The sequence below is a fragment of the Manis javanica genome, chromosome 5 (assembly GCF_040802235.1).
Source record: "Manis javanica isolate MJ-LG chromosome 5, MJ_LKY, whole genome shotgun sequence".
Lineage (NCBI taxonomy): Eukaryota > Metazoa > Chordata > Mammalia > Pholidota > Manidae > Manis > Manis javanica.
Genome location: NC_133160.1, coordinates 112,139,644 through 112,155,569, shown reverse-complemented (window position 1 = coordinate 112,155,569; position 15,926 = coordinate 112,139,644). Strand labels below are relative to the sequence as shown.

General features: G+C 41.8%; 1 protein-coding gene across 11 annotated transcripts in view; it reads left to right on the top strand.

The window, feature by feature from the left end:
• Positions 1-15,926, top strand: part of SEPTIN11 (septin 11) — a 179,845-nt gene that overhangs the window by 56,914 nt on the left and 107,005 nt on the right. The window contains exon 1 of one of the 11 annotated variants that reach the window (XM_073237427.1): positions 2,502-2,560. The exons of the other annotated variants lie outside the window; for them this stretch is intronic. Within the exon in view, the coding sequence (XP_073093528.1) occupies positions 2,504-2,560 (57 nt within the window). The 5' untranslated portion in view covers positions 2,502-2,503. Of the gene's footprint in view, positions 1-2,501; positions 2,561-15,926 lie in introns of those variants that run through there. 11 annotated transcript variants of the gene reach the window in all.

The window sequence follows — 15,926 nt, the reverse complement described above, 5'->3', positions numbered from 1 at the left end:
GGGGAGAAAAAGGACCCCGCTCCTGTTTTCCTTTTGAAAAGATTCTTTTAGTCCCGGCGTTTCTCGGCCGCTTCCCTTGTTCCGCGCACACCTTTCCCTCGTGACAGTGGAGAAAGGCGCCGAGTCGGGGGTTTCCATCGGCTCCCCCAGACCGAGGGGCGACCCGGGCATGGGAGTTGTCAGCCGAAGCGCTGTGTGTCACACGGTTGTACAAACTGGTCAGAAATAAAGGGTGGGATTTCCGTGGTGGCTTCCCCAGTGCATTGTGAGACCCCGAACACCCTCAAGGCACCCACGCGGGTGACTGGGCCCTACCCAGGATGTGGACAAAAGCCTTACACAAAGTTTTCAAAAGGCCCCCTTGTCGCGGTGGGTGGAGGTACTGCTCTGCGTGTGGAGGGCCGGGGGTGGCGGGCCGAGGGCGGGAACGCGGGGAAGGGTAGGGAGGGCGGGTGCGTGGAGAATCTGGCGCCGCGCCGCCGGGAGTTGAGCGGGCGAGGGCGGAGTGCGCCTGCCCGAGTCCTGGGGCGCAGGGCTCAGTTCGCGCGCGGCTCAGACCAGGTGGGAGGGAGCCGGACTCGCAGGGCGCGGTTTCAGCCGGGGCTCCGCATCCCTGGTGAAAGGCGGAGGAAGGGGAGGCGGCGGCCTTTCCTATTGATTGAAAGCGGCCGAGCCGGGTGGGGAAGGCGGCGTCCTCTTGCTTTCTCTTTCCCCATTCTGTGTCGATGTTCACAGTCCGCTTTCTCCCCCCTGGCTTTGGGGGCGCCTCGAGCGAGGTTCTTTCTGCTCTACCACGTTCTTTCCTTTTTCTCTTCTTCCCCTTCCCACAACTGTGTAGCTGCAGGTGGTGGCTTGAGAGATTTTGTAGATTACAGACAAGTTTTACCGAAATGCCGGAAGCTCTGAAATCCCAGAAATGCAAGCCTGTGCTCTAGGACTCCCCGCGCTCCTTCCTAACTCCTCTCACGATATACAGGTCTTTTGCACCCCCACCACCATCCCCGGAAATTTGGGGGTCCCTCTAATGGTTCTAACTTGGTTTGGTGGTTCGGCGGCTGCTGTGTTTTCAAAAAGATTCTCCACAGTCAGAAAATGTGCAGTGGTCATATTGAAGTATAAATGTGGGTCTCTTAGGCATTTTAAACTCTAATATTTAATGACATACTCTTAAGAATTCAGGTCTCCTCCTGCACACAAATAGTGGTCTTGATAATTAGTGGTCGTAGATTGTTGTTCCTGAGGGAATTTGCGTAGTCCCTGGGCTAATCCCTTAATTTTTCTGGTGAAGAAATCGAAGGCCAGAGAGGTCAAGTTTATCTGGTTAAATTACTCTCTCCTCCTTCCCGCTCCCACACTGTTTATTTCCAGGGCACAGATTCAGAGAACTAAAATAATATCTGCTTTAGGTAATGGGAGAGCATCTAGGAAATGCGAACTTTTTCTGAGGGTCGGAAAGGAGTGTCTTTTACTGTAGCACCTATTGCTGATGCATTCTTGAGGCGCGGGGGAGGTGGAAGAAATAATTTGCTGCACATTTTCTATAAATTAGTTCATATATGTCAAGTTAAATAGGAACAGTATGTGGACTTAAGATTTAGTTGTGTGGCCATAATCATACCCAACACCAGGTCTCCCAACCAGATGTGAGCTTAATCCCACAGAATTCTTATGTAAGACCTCTCATTCAAATAATAGGGGAGATTTTTTTAAAGTGTATGTGTACAGAGAAGGTAACTGCCTTCGCTGCACATTCCCTCTTGTCACTGGAATTAACATTAAATTATGGTTTAAAAATAGAACTTTTTGGAGAACTGAGTTGTGGGCTGGGTGATCCATTGACTATAAAGTCAGAAAGTTATTTCATACAGTTCCAAGAATCTGTTGAGCTCTTTCACTATTCATTTGGTTACTGTCTTAAGTATGGTGTCTGCAGTTATGTCTTCAAAACAACCCCAGTGAATGCTCCACACCCAGCTCCAGGGGGTCTACACTGCATTCTCTACCCTTCCTGTTCCCTTATCTATTCTGTGATTTGAACAAAAGAAAGGAGGAGTGTGTTGAGAGAAATGAATCACTTCAAAGTTGATTTCTGTATGAGTGGAGTTTCCCTACTTACTCCTTTGGAGTTAGAATTTTTCTTAATTGTTTAGGAAAACATGAACATATTCCCTTTCCTTATAAATTGCATCTCCCATCCAGATTGAAGGAAAGTTCAATCAGAATAAATTGCCCTCAATTTTAGACAGTCTTGAATTTGAACATCTTAGTGTGATATCCCAGGTAAATATGACATTTTACTGGACAAAAACCCTTATATGTCAGAAGCAGTATTTTCTGTCTTGTGAACTGGTTATAGTTATAACCATTTATATCTTAAGGTTGAATTCATGTGTTTCTTAAGTTGGATTTGGATTTGTTGGCTGGAAAGCGAAAGCTTCAGTTTACTGTGATGCTTTTTATTTCTATTTTAATCTTGACCCCTTATTTACCCATTTTCTCAGGGATGGTTTTGGGGCTTGGCCCTGAGAAGACCCTGAAGCACATATGCTGTTTCCAGAAGGTAACGGATGATTAGTAAGCCTTTCTTCCCCAGGGATGTGTCCACATTTTGGATGAGTTAGTATTTTCACATCCAAGTCCCAGGGCAGCTATTATTTTTATTTTAAACAGAACATGATGATTTACTCTACCTGGGAGTTAGACTTTATGTAGCTGATCCATCTCTCTGAAGGTGTGGTGGTTATTAAATTATGAAGTCTAAGAGTTGAACTTCAGAGGTCATTTGGTTCAGCCTCCTTCCCAATGCAGAAACATTTCCTACTCTATCCCTAACAGAAGGTATGTATTTAAACTTCCCAATGGCAGAGATTTGCCTATACCATCCTTCAAGAAACACATTTAATTGTTCTTTTATCTGTAAAGTCCAAAGGAACTGGAAAACTAAGTTCATTCATTCACTTATTTAACACTATCCAGCACCTCTGAAGTGTCAGCTGTTCTAGGTGCTGGGGGTACAACAATGGACAAGAGAGAAATTCCCTTCTTACCTGGAGATTTTATTTTCAGAGAGATTTAGTGTGCCTGTGTATTAAAGTGACAGAATTCAGTGGCGTATGTAAACCATTTAGGGAGAAAGGGAATTAAGGGCTTACTGCTGAAATGACAGTTGTGATTCTGGTAAAGGATCTTATCTGCCTGAGGATCATTACAAACAGTTCCTGAAGGTACAGCCTGTCTTCTGCAGGAGGAGGGTGAGGACTGACACTGAAATGCTATTTCCTCTTATTATAAGTTGCCATTCCTATGACTTGAGGATATAGTCCCCCACAGAGGGCTGTGGCTGTTGTACCTATAGAAAAATTAACGGTCCAGGGGAATGCCATCTAAATGATAAAGGTGCTGTCATCTAGGGGGAGGTTTTTAGAAATAAAACTCTTTAGTCAGTGATATAAATTATACACATTGAAGCTCTACTGGCAGTTATTAAAGAATGCAAGAAGTGTTTGAGATGCAGTAATCCCTCCTGTTTAAATCTTGTGAACGCTGTAGGTTATTTTTTTTGTCTTCTAAATATCTACTTGAAAAATGACATGTCAAGTAATGATTCTATAGCATCTTACTGTGCTGATGGGCAGTGACTACAATGGGCAGAGGAGACTTGATCATATGGGTGAATATTGAAACCACAATGTTGTTCATGTGAAACCTTCATAAGATAGATATCAATGATACTTTACTTTAAAATATATGTATATAATAATAATAAAAATATTTAAACCCTGGAAGTAGCAGCAAACAAACAATCAAAAGGACATGTCAACATCACAGTGAAAAAAAGACCCAAGGAAAGGACAAAACTACCCATATTCTGCCATCCTAATGTAACAGCTCTTAGGGTATTAGTACATTTTCATCAATTTTTCAAGCTGTATGCCAGCAAGTGTAGCCCATCTTGTATGAACTGTCCCTTAGAAACAAAACTGCGTGGGTGTACCCTCTCTGACTACTGGGACACTCCTAATGGAAGAGGCAGATGCTTAGTACTTTTGAAGGGGCCCTTCTGTGTCTGTGTCCAGACAAAGAAAAGGATGATTTGAATGGTCTACTTTGATTGATTGCTGGAAGACCCGGTGTTTATACCCACTGATGATGCCCCACAGCTGATGAGGATCTTGGGGTGTAGACTTGCTGTGGAGCAGGCTACAGTTTTCTGTACCTGTGTGTCTCTTTAGAGGACCTCAAACTTGGGGGAGGGGAGTAGGGGCCGCTCTTGGATTTTGTTACTTATTGGGAACTGTCTTTCATAGCTTTAGCTACACCTGTTTCGACTGGGGTCATTGAAGCTGAACCATTATTTAAACAGAGACTCAGCGGGTCTATATCCTTTTTCCTTATGAAACCTGCTTTGCAATATAATCGATGTCCCTCCATGCCCGCCCATCTTTTTCTTTAAATTCAAATTGACTGAAAACTCCCTTCCCATGAAATAATACCTCTCCTGACCAACTCAGGATGCTGGCAGCCTATCAGTGAAGCCGCTTCTGAACCTAAAAACAGTCCTTGGGCTGAGGTGATAAGGCTTCTTAGGAGAATTTGCTCTGTTGTTGATGTCAAGTTTGCATCATCTGAGGCCTGGCATGAGGTAAAAATCAGGAGCCTGTCCCTTGACAAGACCAGAGCCAAGGCACTAGAGCCACCTTTTTAAGGATCTATGCCAGTGTGAGCACCTTGTCAAGTCAAAGGAAGTTGAGCTGTGAGGATGCTTTCTGTCTGCTGAACTGTGACCCTTGTGGGACGGAATGTGATGTGTTGATGGAGGGGGAAGGCTGAGGTGGAAAGGCAGAAAGGGCTTCATGTTCCAAAAGAAACATCTTGGTACCTGACAAGGGAGCTTTCTTCCTGGCCCCCAACTTTTGCATTTAAAAAATTGTGGTAAAATGTATATGTAACATAAACTGTACCATCTTATTTTTGACAATTAAATAACAGTCCTTGGGGAAGAACTTATGGGTTTTTTTTTTTCTTACAGAAATAGAATCACAATAATATAGTTAGGTTAGAAATTGAAAAACGAAGCAACCCTCAGCACACTAACACATGATTAATATTCTTGGCTTCCTAATCCATCTGCTTTCTCACTCTGTGCAGGTGCTGAGATTATATTGAGTATTTGAGATGTTGTCCTGGCTGTTGTCATCAAATTGCTCTGAAGGATGAGTAAGCAATAGGACTTAGCAAGGAAAGTGAGGTGGAAAGGTGTTTCAAGCCAAGGGAGCAACATGTGTAAAGCTCTGGAAGTGAGGCAGAACCTCTAAAGGAAATCCAGTGTAGCTGCGACATCAGTGTTCAGGGTGGTGGACAGATGTGAGGCTGGGCAGGTGGGAAGAGATCATGCAGTACATCCTTTAAGGCATATGCATATTAACTACACAGCTCTTTAAATATTTATATCCTATCCACCCCTGTCCCTCAACTAAGTATATCTCAGATTCTTGGAACTGGTTGATGGAAGACACTGAAAACCTGCAGAGCACAACTTCTTCAGGATTCAGTAGAGTAGAGCGGAGTTGGGGAAGGATCAAGAGAGCATAACTGAGGAAGCAAAAAGAGGAGGAGGAGGGGACAGTGACCACATTCCAGCATAGGTCCTCCTCTCTCTGTTCTTCTGTATTGAGCCCTTTGTCAAGATGTAGAACTAGGAATTATTTTCTTAGGCACTTGGGGTGGGGGTGGGAGAATGGTAGGACTTTCCCACCTTAGACTGCAAGTACCATTGAGTGTTATCCATAAAATAAATTAAATATGCATTGGATCCTATGAAAGTAGGCAAAGGGGACATGCTGAACCCTGAACTGACTATTCAAGCTCTTAGATGTATCACTTCCACAGGAACTTCCAAACACTCACTCCTAAATGCAACAGGGGAAAGATGGATAATCGTCCTGCAGAGTGGCTCTGCCAGTCATTTGGCCAAACTTGATTAAGAGGACCGTGGGATTGGAGTTAAATCCTACCCTAGAGAGGGGCAGGCAATATTTTGAATGATGAGAGTTCACCCTCCCTTCCTACTCAGGAAATCTGCTATAGAGTCAAGGGTCTTTATTATTTTAAAAAATTGTCTCCCCTTCAGTATGGTTTTTCTCACTGTCCTACTCGGATTCCAGTTGTACTTGGTAGAACTGTAAGTGTGTAGGTAGTGTGTTTGTGTTAAACAGCCAGAATGCATTGAAGGCAGAGAGTGTGATCATTACTGTTAGTCACTCACAACGAGCTTCCAGCAGCGTCCACACCAAGTGAGGGATGAGTGGTGACCTTCTGTGCTGCTCGGGTGGCCCCAGCACTGGGACTGTGCTCTCTGGGAAGTGGTTTTGAAAGCATTTGGACTTCCAGCTGCTTGGTAGAATTATTTCCCTTGGGATGCCTCCAGTTCAGTCCTTTCCCAGCCCTTCTGTCCCCAAATACAGAGGCATCAGATGGCACCTTCTTCCCTTGCTTTGTTTTCCCTCACTGAGAGGCAGTAGTATAACACATTTTGGTCAAGAATGTGGGCTCTGGAGCCAGACTGCTGGGGTTTTAGGGTGTCAGCTCAGCCATTTAACCACCTTTATGGCCCTAGGCAAGTTACTTATCTTTGAACCTCATATTCCTTATCCGTAAAATAAAACAGTACCTTCCTCAGTCATCGGATTAAATGAGTTCATGCACACAGTGCTTGCAGTGAGGCCTGAAACATTCATCCTCCCTTCAGAGATGTGAATGCTGGAATAATAGCAGCTTTGTACCAACGACTGGGCTCAAACCAGAACTGCCAACCCACCCACCCAAGTCTTCCTACTTAATATTTGCCCCTTCCTCTTGCACACCTGAAATGCAGTATTACCTTTTTCTTTTGAGAGCAGACCTTTAAGGTATAGGTGCAAGACACCCTCTCCATGAAGTCTCCCTTAACCATTCCAAGTTTTGGTGGCTTTTTGGTCTTTGAATTCCTACTGGAGTATTGCCTGCAACACGATGTCATTGTGTTCTGGAGTATCCCTCCACACACACACTTTCTTTAAGTTCATTTTTTTTGAAAAAGGAATGATCAAATATAGCTGTGAACATTTAAAAAAACAGCCCCATTACCGTAAGCAACAGATTCTGCTAGCCTTGACCACATTGTGCATTCTTAGCCTCAATTCCCAGATTTGAGGGGAAGAGACTGTGTTGTGCACTGCTGCCCCCACCTGCCCCATCATTAATAAACATTTGTCTGAATGAGTGAAAATTGATCCTTTGGGTCAGTTGCGTAAGACATACGCTGGCCCACATCCTCTCAGTCCACCTTTTCATTCCAGCTTTAGCTGCAAATTTCAGGCAGGTGTAGACCTGATAGCTGCAGCTTTCCGCTTAGGCTTCTCTCCTGTAGCTGCTCGTGTTCTTTCTAGCTGTTCTGACCTATGTAATGAATGTCCAAGGGAGTTTCATGGGCCTTAATTGATGGAGGATGGAAGCAGGTGTAATTATTTATACTTCTCTCTTTTGTTGCTAAATGGGATGATTCTGAGGCACAGTCTGTGTGGCTACTCAGAGGGTCTCAGCCACAGTATCAGCCTACAGGGGATATTAGCTCCATATGTAAACCCTTAGGGTGGCTGTCCATCCTTCCCATTATACTGTTCATAGTCCCGACTACTGTTCCTTTGGATCTCTTCCCCAAATAGCCACATGCATGCAAGCCCTCGTCTTAGGCCCCTGCAATTTGGGGAAATCTAGGGGAAAACACATTTGGGACCACTCTTTTACCTTATGCAAATGAGGGAGGATGAATATTACTTTTGTAACATGCTAAGTTATGCTGGACATTAAAATAATGCTTAGAACAAACTGTTCTTTGACTAGGTTTACTATTTATTAGAGTTCAAACTTCAAACTTTTTGTAAAAACTAAACTCAGAAAAGAAAGAAACTGGATACCTCACCTAAAACTTTTAATGCTTTTTATTTCTAGTTCCTTGGAATGAACTCTCACACTCACTGTCCCGGTATGAAAATGTTCATTTCTGGTTGTGCACTTTGTTCTGTAACTTGTTTAACATACCCATTTCAAGTATAAATTACGTATTTTGTTATCTAGAAACTAGGTACAGAGTGACTGGGAGAAATATGTTTTCTGGTACATGAACTGTGAACTTGGACCACAGTTTAAAACTGTTTTGAAAAAGAAATCTTGAGCTTACACTGTCTTCATAGATTTTGGAAAAAATTAGGTAATAATTCATGAAACAATGTTTAGTTAACAAATGTTGAGCAATTTTAAGTGACCAGATTAAGTGTCTGCCTGAGAGTTCTTAGGACAGTTGTTCAAATCATCCCTTTACTTTTTATGAGCCTAGCCCAGGGGCAGTCTCTGATAAAGCAGTAGAGATCCTTGGAAACTTCATACACCAAACTGATTCATTCTCCAGCTCTTCCCAAACTGGTTACCTCCTCTCTTGCTCTCAGGTTGGGTTTGACTTTGTGTGTGGGTGGACAATCTAAGGCTGTACCTCAGCCTGATGAAATGATTTGATTATTTTTACCTCTTTGTTTTCAAAGCCTTTTCCAATCCTTAGTCAAGCTCTTAATCAGTTCTGCCCTGGGGAATGTTGGACTGTCCACATTTGAAACACAGTTTTATCTTTGAGTGCTCTAAGAAGTCTTTTAGTTGTTGGTAATCAAATTTGCCCCATTCAAAACCAAAATTCCAAGGTATTTTGTGAAGTAGGGCAGAAAATTTAATTAAGATAAGATTTCAGCCATTGAATGATTAATAATTGATTTTTTGCCACTAGCTGCTATTCCAAAGCTGTTTTTTAAGCTGTGTGGAAGAGAACCTGAGTCAAATTGGATTTTATAACCAAATCAAAGATAAGGGTGATAAGAATTCTTAGGACTTTACATGATACACACTTAGGTATATTGAGAGTTTGGGATACTGCTAAATATTTATTGGTAAATCTTCTTTCTGGAAGAACTTGTGTTCTCATTGCTGAAAGGCTTTTCCTGTTTCCCATTCGTTAAGTCAGCAAACACTGAGCTCCAGCCAGCACTGCATGTGTGTAGATATTGAAACTATATTCCTTCTCATTCTCCCACCAAACCAAACCAGAACTAAAATTTATTTTTGGCAAATGGATCTCCCTGTAACTAAGATTCAAAATCTTGGAATAAGGCTTGAATTTAAGGGTGAGTTACGAAGGCTTGTTGGTCATTCCATTGCCGATCGAGTTTGTTCTCCTTGGTTCTTGTCCCTGCTGAAACAAACAGTTGAAAGGCAGAGGCACAGTGACAAAGCAGAGTGAAAGTTTTATTTGAATACACTCCAAGGGAGGAGTGGGCCAGAGTCATGGTAGACAAAGGCACAAACTTTTAAGGGAGGGTCTGTTTATCATGTCCTAGCTGGGAGGTGTCTCTCCCATTGACAGGGTGAGGTCCCTTGATTGACAGTTCTAGTTATACACCCATTCTTCTTGGTGTGCATGTCTTTTCCCAGAGTGCACACACGAAAGTCCATGGTGTGGGGGGTGGTGAGCAGAACTGCAATTTTATTTTAATGAGATTACCATGAGGTGTGTTTGGGGTGGTTCTGGTTGGGACCAATTGGGCCTGGTCCTGATAGGCAAGAAAGTTATCTCCCAGCAAAGCCTCTGTCGTCTTGTAGTGGGACCTCAAACCTTATCTTTGCCTTCTCTGGCTGCTCCTGTCTTTTCTACCTAACAATTCCTACCTCATGTCTCAAGCACTTGCAGCCTCATTTGTGATGGTGGATCATCAGCCAAATACTTGAGGACCTTTGGTTTTTGGTCGTGTGCTCTACATTGTTGGAAATACCTAAGTAAAAGATCTAGCCCATGCTCATAAGAAGCCTACAATTTAAGTTAAGGAGAAAAGTCTGAGACTCAGATAATGTTCAACTTCTGTGGGGGAATCTTCTTTTTTTTCCTCCTTTTTCATCATCCTCCATTTTTTGTATGTTAATGAATCATGTTCTGTACTCTTTGTCTTTCCCTTGGGTGACATCTATTTAGCCTTAGGAATACTTCCAATCTATAGGAGTCCCTCCAAAATGCACTGTAGAGGTTGTTTGTGGGAGGTAAATTCTCTCAACTTTTTCTTACCTGAAAATTGTTTGATCCCTCCTTCAAATTTAAATGATAACCTTACCGGGTAGAGTATTCTTGGTTCAAGGCCCTTCTGCTTCATTGCATTAAAAATATCATGCCACTCCCTTCTGGCCTGTAAGGTTTCTGTTGAGAAGTCTGATGATAGCTTGTTAGGTTTTCCTTTGTATGTGATCTTTTTTCTCTCTAGCTGCTTTTAAAAGTCTGTCCTTATCCTTGATCTTTGCCATTTTAGTTACTAGGTGTCTTGATGTTGTCTTCCTTGGGTCCCTTGTGTTGGGAGATCTGTGTACCTCCATGGCTTGAGAGACTATCTCCTTCCCCAGATGGGAAGTTTTCAGCAATTACCCCCTCAATGACACTTTCTATCCCTTTTTTTCTCTCTCTCTTCTTCTTCTGGTACTCCTATAATATGAATATTGTTCCGTTTGGATTGGTCACACAGTTCTCTCAATATTCTTTCATTCTTAAAGATTCTTTTTCTCTCTGTGCCTCAGCTTCTTTGTATTCCTCTTCTCTAATTTCTATTCCATTTACCGTCTCTTCTACTACATCTAATCTGCTTTTAAATCCCTCCATTGTATGTTTCATTTCAGGTATGGAATTTCTTAATGATTGAATCTTCGACTTAAATTCGTTCCTGAGTTCTTGAATATTTTTCTGTACTTCCATAAGCATGTTTATGATTTTTATTTTGAACTCTCTTTCAGGTAGATTGGTGAGTTCAGTTTCATTTGACCCCTTTTCTGGGGTTTGTGAGATTTTGGTCTGGACCATGTTCTTTTGATGTTTCATATTTCTGTGTGGTGCCCACTAGTGTCCAGAAGCTCCAGTTTCTGGAGCTGCTCAGCTCCGAGAGTGAGGTTGGTGGTCATAGGGGAGCGGAGCTGGTGTCTTGGGGGAGGAAAGATCTGTTTCCTGATTCCCGTCTGTGGTGCCTGTCTCTGGTGTCAGAGCCAGTGGGCCGAGCACACAGGTGTAAGCCTCTGTGCTTGGCATCTCTAGCTGTTGTAGGTTGGGCCTCCCTCTGGCTGGCCGGATGCCAGTGCAGTGACTGCTGGTTTGCGAACCAGTGCTGGCAGGCAAGGAGGAAGGTACAGCAGGCTGCATGTCACAGTGGGGGGCCTCGGAGCTGAGCAGCCAGTCAGGGGGATAGAGCATCTGAAGCTCCTCAAAGTTCCCAGCCAGCTGGGCAGAGCACGCCCAGACAACCTGGTCCAGCTTTCCCCACCCCCAGGCAGCAAGCTCCATGCAAACCCCACCCCTTCAGCAGCCCTCTTGCTGCTAGGGAGCCTCTCAGACTGTCTGCCTTTCCCTTGTCCTGGAGTGGCCAGGTGTGGATCCCGTCCTCCACAATCGGCTGGAATCTCAGTCTCTCAAGCATTCCACCTGTCTGAGCTCCCCAATGTCCAGAACACCACACAATGTAGGTTTCTGCTCCCAAAGCAGACCTCCAGGGCTGGGTGTTTCTCAGTCCCAGGCCTCCCCGCTCCATTTCTCTTCCTATCGGTGAGCTGGGGTGGGGGAAGGGCTCTGGTCCCACCGGATCAAGGCTTTGATACGTTACCCTGTTTTGCGAGGTCTGCTCTGTTCATGAGGTCTGTATGCAGACCTCTTTTTTTTGTTCAGCCTTCTTTTTTGTTGCTGTTTTAGGATTAGTTGTATTAATTAACTATATTTTGGTACCATTTGTGGTTTTGGGAGGAGTTCTCCATCTCACCTCTCATGCTGCCATCATGAATCCAGAAGTCCTGTGGGGGGATCTTGTCAACTCTCCCTGTTCTCTTAGATAGTAAACTTTGGGAACTTCGTTCAGCATTCATAAAAAGTACAACCCATTTCTTTCCCTTCTCTTCCCTTCTTATTCTGTAGCTTGAGGAGTGCTAGAAAGAAAACCCCAACTTTCTTTCTCCCTAGGCTACCATCTGAAAGTTATTTTTTTGGCTTAAGGCTGGGATGAAAAGGGCACACCAAGGGAAATTGGGAAATTGTACTTGGAGGTAATGTTTTCAAAGTCTCTGCCAGATTAGTATATGCACTTCATTCCCTCTTCAAAGCACACTGACTGCCCCAAGCATGCTAGATGCTTTTGGCTTGTAGGCTAGTACTCTATTCTAGGGTACACATGCATATCTGTACCCGTGCTTCTGGGTCAGTTCATTGTTTCCAAACCTGCTTAAGCCAGTTGTAATGATCATCATGATTGCATAATTTAATTTAATAGTATGTAAATCTGTGAAATGTAAGTGCAAAAATAGAGTTTCTTCTAAATTAGGTGATTCAGAAAGATTTAGGAAATGTGTGAATTTTGCTAAAACAAAAGTCCGTGGATTTAATATGGCTAAGATCATTCTAAAAGGTTGAAGGCAAATTGTAAGAATCTAAAAAGAGTTTGCCTGCTGGAGAAAGACAAGTACTGAATGACTTCACTCATTTGTGGAGTACAAAAACAAAGCAAAACTGAGGGAACAAAACAGCAGCAGACTCAAACTCCGAGAAGGGATTAGTGGTTGGTTACCAAAGGGAAGGTGCTGGGGAGGGTGAGTGGGGAAGGAGAAGGAGATTAAGGGACACTGTAATTCTCAGCCACAATATAGTCAGGTCACAGGGAAGGCAGTACAGCATGGAGAAGACAAGTAATACCTGTAGCATCTTACTATGCTGATAGATGGTGACTGCAATAGGGGGCATGAGGACTTGATAATATGGATGAATGTTGAACCATTGTGTTGTGTATTTGAAACCATCATAAGATTGTATATCAGTGATATGTAAATAAAAAAAGAAAGAGTGCCTTCAGATTGAATTGAAAATGTCTTTGAATTCTTACTCCATTTGAAACAATCAAGAAATCATAGATGATGTTTATGGATTTGTGCTTGAGCAACATCTCTAATTGAAATTCCTCTGACTCTTCATGATGGAAAAAATCCTTGGCCCTTTGTCGAAGAATTGGTCAATGAATACATGTTTATATATTTTAAGGTAAAATAAAATGTTTATAGCTATTATTTTAAAAATCTCAGTCTGTAAATGCCTTTTAAAATTATTGTCCAACCCTTACTCCTAACAGCCTTGGATAAAGGGACTCTTGTAGGTGACAGAACAGCTGTTCTCCAGACTTCTGCTCTCCCACCCCTATATTCTAACACATGGGTAGATGGGCAAAAAAAAGGTTGAGAATTACTGGTTTGTCCTGGGTTGAGATGTAAATGTCTCTGGGAGAGTTAACTCACTTGACACTATTTGACTTCTTTTACACCTAATGTAAATGGTTATCAATTTTCTTTTTTTCTTCTGATTTCAAAGAGCTGAATGGACACTAGAAACATTGCCTTTTTCATTAGTTTCTCTTAGTTTAGTCCAGAATAAAAGGAAATATGATTTCTGAAGCAAAATAACCTCATTTTGGAAAAGCAAAGTTATTTTAGTGATCTTTTAAGTTCTGTCTTTGAGATATGTGCACATGCACATGAGATGAAGGTTACTCAAAGATGTAGTCAGTCAGTGTGGGAAGGAGAAGGTATCTCATTAGATGGTAGATGAAGGTTTGGACCACAGTCTTGGTGTCAGCCTTCCTGGGCTTTTGTATTCATTTTGGTGCTTTGATCGGCCTAAATAGTTCATTCCAGTTTTCCTTGGATAATCTTCCATCAGCAATTTGATTTAATTTTTTATCCAATAGTGAAAATCTTTGGTGTTAGAAAAATGAGCAGAAAGTTGGTTTTCTATTCTAAAAGGGAGTGAGAGGAGAAAGCTACACCAATTGAAGCCGAAATACGTGATTTCTGCATTTCTCAAACTAAAACTGGAATACTTTCTCAGGTTTTGGGGTTTTTGTATTGTTCTTTATTTTGTTTTGTTTTTTGCTTTAGATATACTTTTGGAATGTTGTAATTTGCTTATCGGCTTTGCCGCTAAACTCATTGCACATGTTACAGTAATGTCCTAATTGAAGTTGTGGAATTCCACACATTTTTCTGTGATTAGATTCAGTGGGTAAAGGTTGATCTTCACAATAACTTTGTGAGATAGTTTAACTAGATATTATTTCTGATACAACCCTTCCAGCCCCTATTTGATAGATCAGGACTCACAAACTTGCCCAAATAAATGGTGATTATCTTAAGGCCAAGTTTTTTTATTATTGGTTACACCCTCTTAGCAAATACAGATACCCCGAAGGTTGAAGAACAACACTGTCAGAGCTTTCTGTGATGATAGAAATGTTTAACTGCATTGCCCAGTATGGCAGTGACTAGCCCTCTGTGACTAGTCAACACTTGAAATGTGGCTGCTACAACTATAGAATTAAATTTTTTATCTTGTTTAATTAATTTGCATTTAAATTTAAGTAGCCATATGTGGCTAGTGGCTACCATATGGGATAGTGAAGATTAGGGGTATAGTTGAGAAGTATTTATAATCCTGATTTCTCTCTTCCTCTCATTTTTTAGAAAACCTTTTTATTAAGGAAAATTCCAAACGTACACTAGAGTAGAGAGAATGGTATAGTGAACCCTTCTATCCCATCACCCAGGCCAGTCTTATTTCTTCTCTCTAACTTCCTCTCTCCCCACCCCTCAGCCCCACAAATTATTTTGAAGTAAAACCCAGGCACAGTTAGATCTCATTTTGTTTTAACAGCTAAGCTGGTGGAAGGAGGAAATGGCATGAGGGAGAGATACTCAGGGATCTTCAGATGTGTTTGTAATTAAAAAAAAACTTGGAAGTATATGGATGGATGGTAAGAGATTTGGTTTGAGATAGATAGTTAATGAGTATATAGATGGGTGATATGCTGCATGCTTGAAATATTTTATCACCATCAGTATCATATAAAAGGCCAAGAGTCAGCCCAGAAATATAATAGTTACTGTATGTACCAGACCTCACTTACCTGTGCTTAAATATTGAACTTTGGATTCATGGGTCATTTAAACGTTATTCATAGGCAGTATTTATCATTGAGTTTTCATGAATGCCAGCAGTGTTAGAGGGTCATAGGATCTTTAAAAGGTGAGAAACAAGTTGGGGGTCATTTTTCTTTTAGCCCGGTCTCCAAACACTAAGTAATTCTAGAGTGGTAGCTTGATTTGAGCTCACGTGGAGAGGCCCATTGCTTTCATACCATACTTGCCAGGTTGACTCGTTCACTTAGTTAAAACTTGTAGCACTAAGTCACTCCTACTTACTTTTTAAAACAGCAGATACTTATGGCTGAATTTAGAGCAAATATGTTATTTCTATTTGTGGTATTGAAGATAATTTTGTTGGGAAGAAATGTTTTTGTAATTAACACTATAAAGAAGTCATTTATGAAATTTTATATTTTGGGCTGAGAATTTATGCCTGTTACTTGTGGGTATTATAGGAAATGTCTTCTGTATTTGTTTGTAAAAGGAACCCTCATAGCAAGCACATTTTGGTTGTGTGGACACACTGAAGAAAATAATGCTTGCATCAGTGATATTTAAAAGTGCATTTTTCCTTCACAACATAAAGCAAGAGTTGTTACTGTGCATTTGCAGTTGAATTTAGGAGCTAGTAATGATTTTCTTCTTATGATATAATGCAGAATATGTATATTCTAAATTTGGAACTCTCTGCTTAGGATCTCAGAATTTAAGGGGAATGAATTTGTGATGGTAAAAGGATCTTGTATCATCAGAAATGCTCCCAGGCCTTGGCTCAGCTGTCCTATTGATGGAAAAAGACAATATGCCTTAGAAAAAGAGCTAGTAAAAATTTCAGCAGCATTCTGAACAGCTGCAAGCTGACAGTT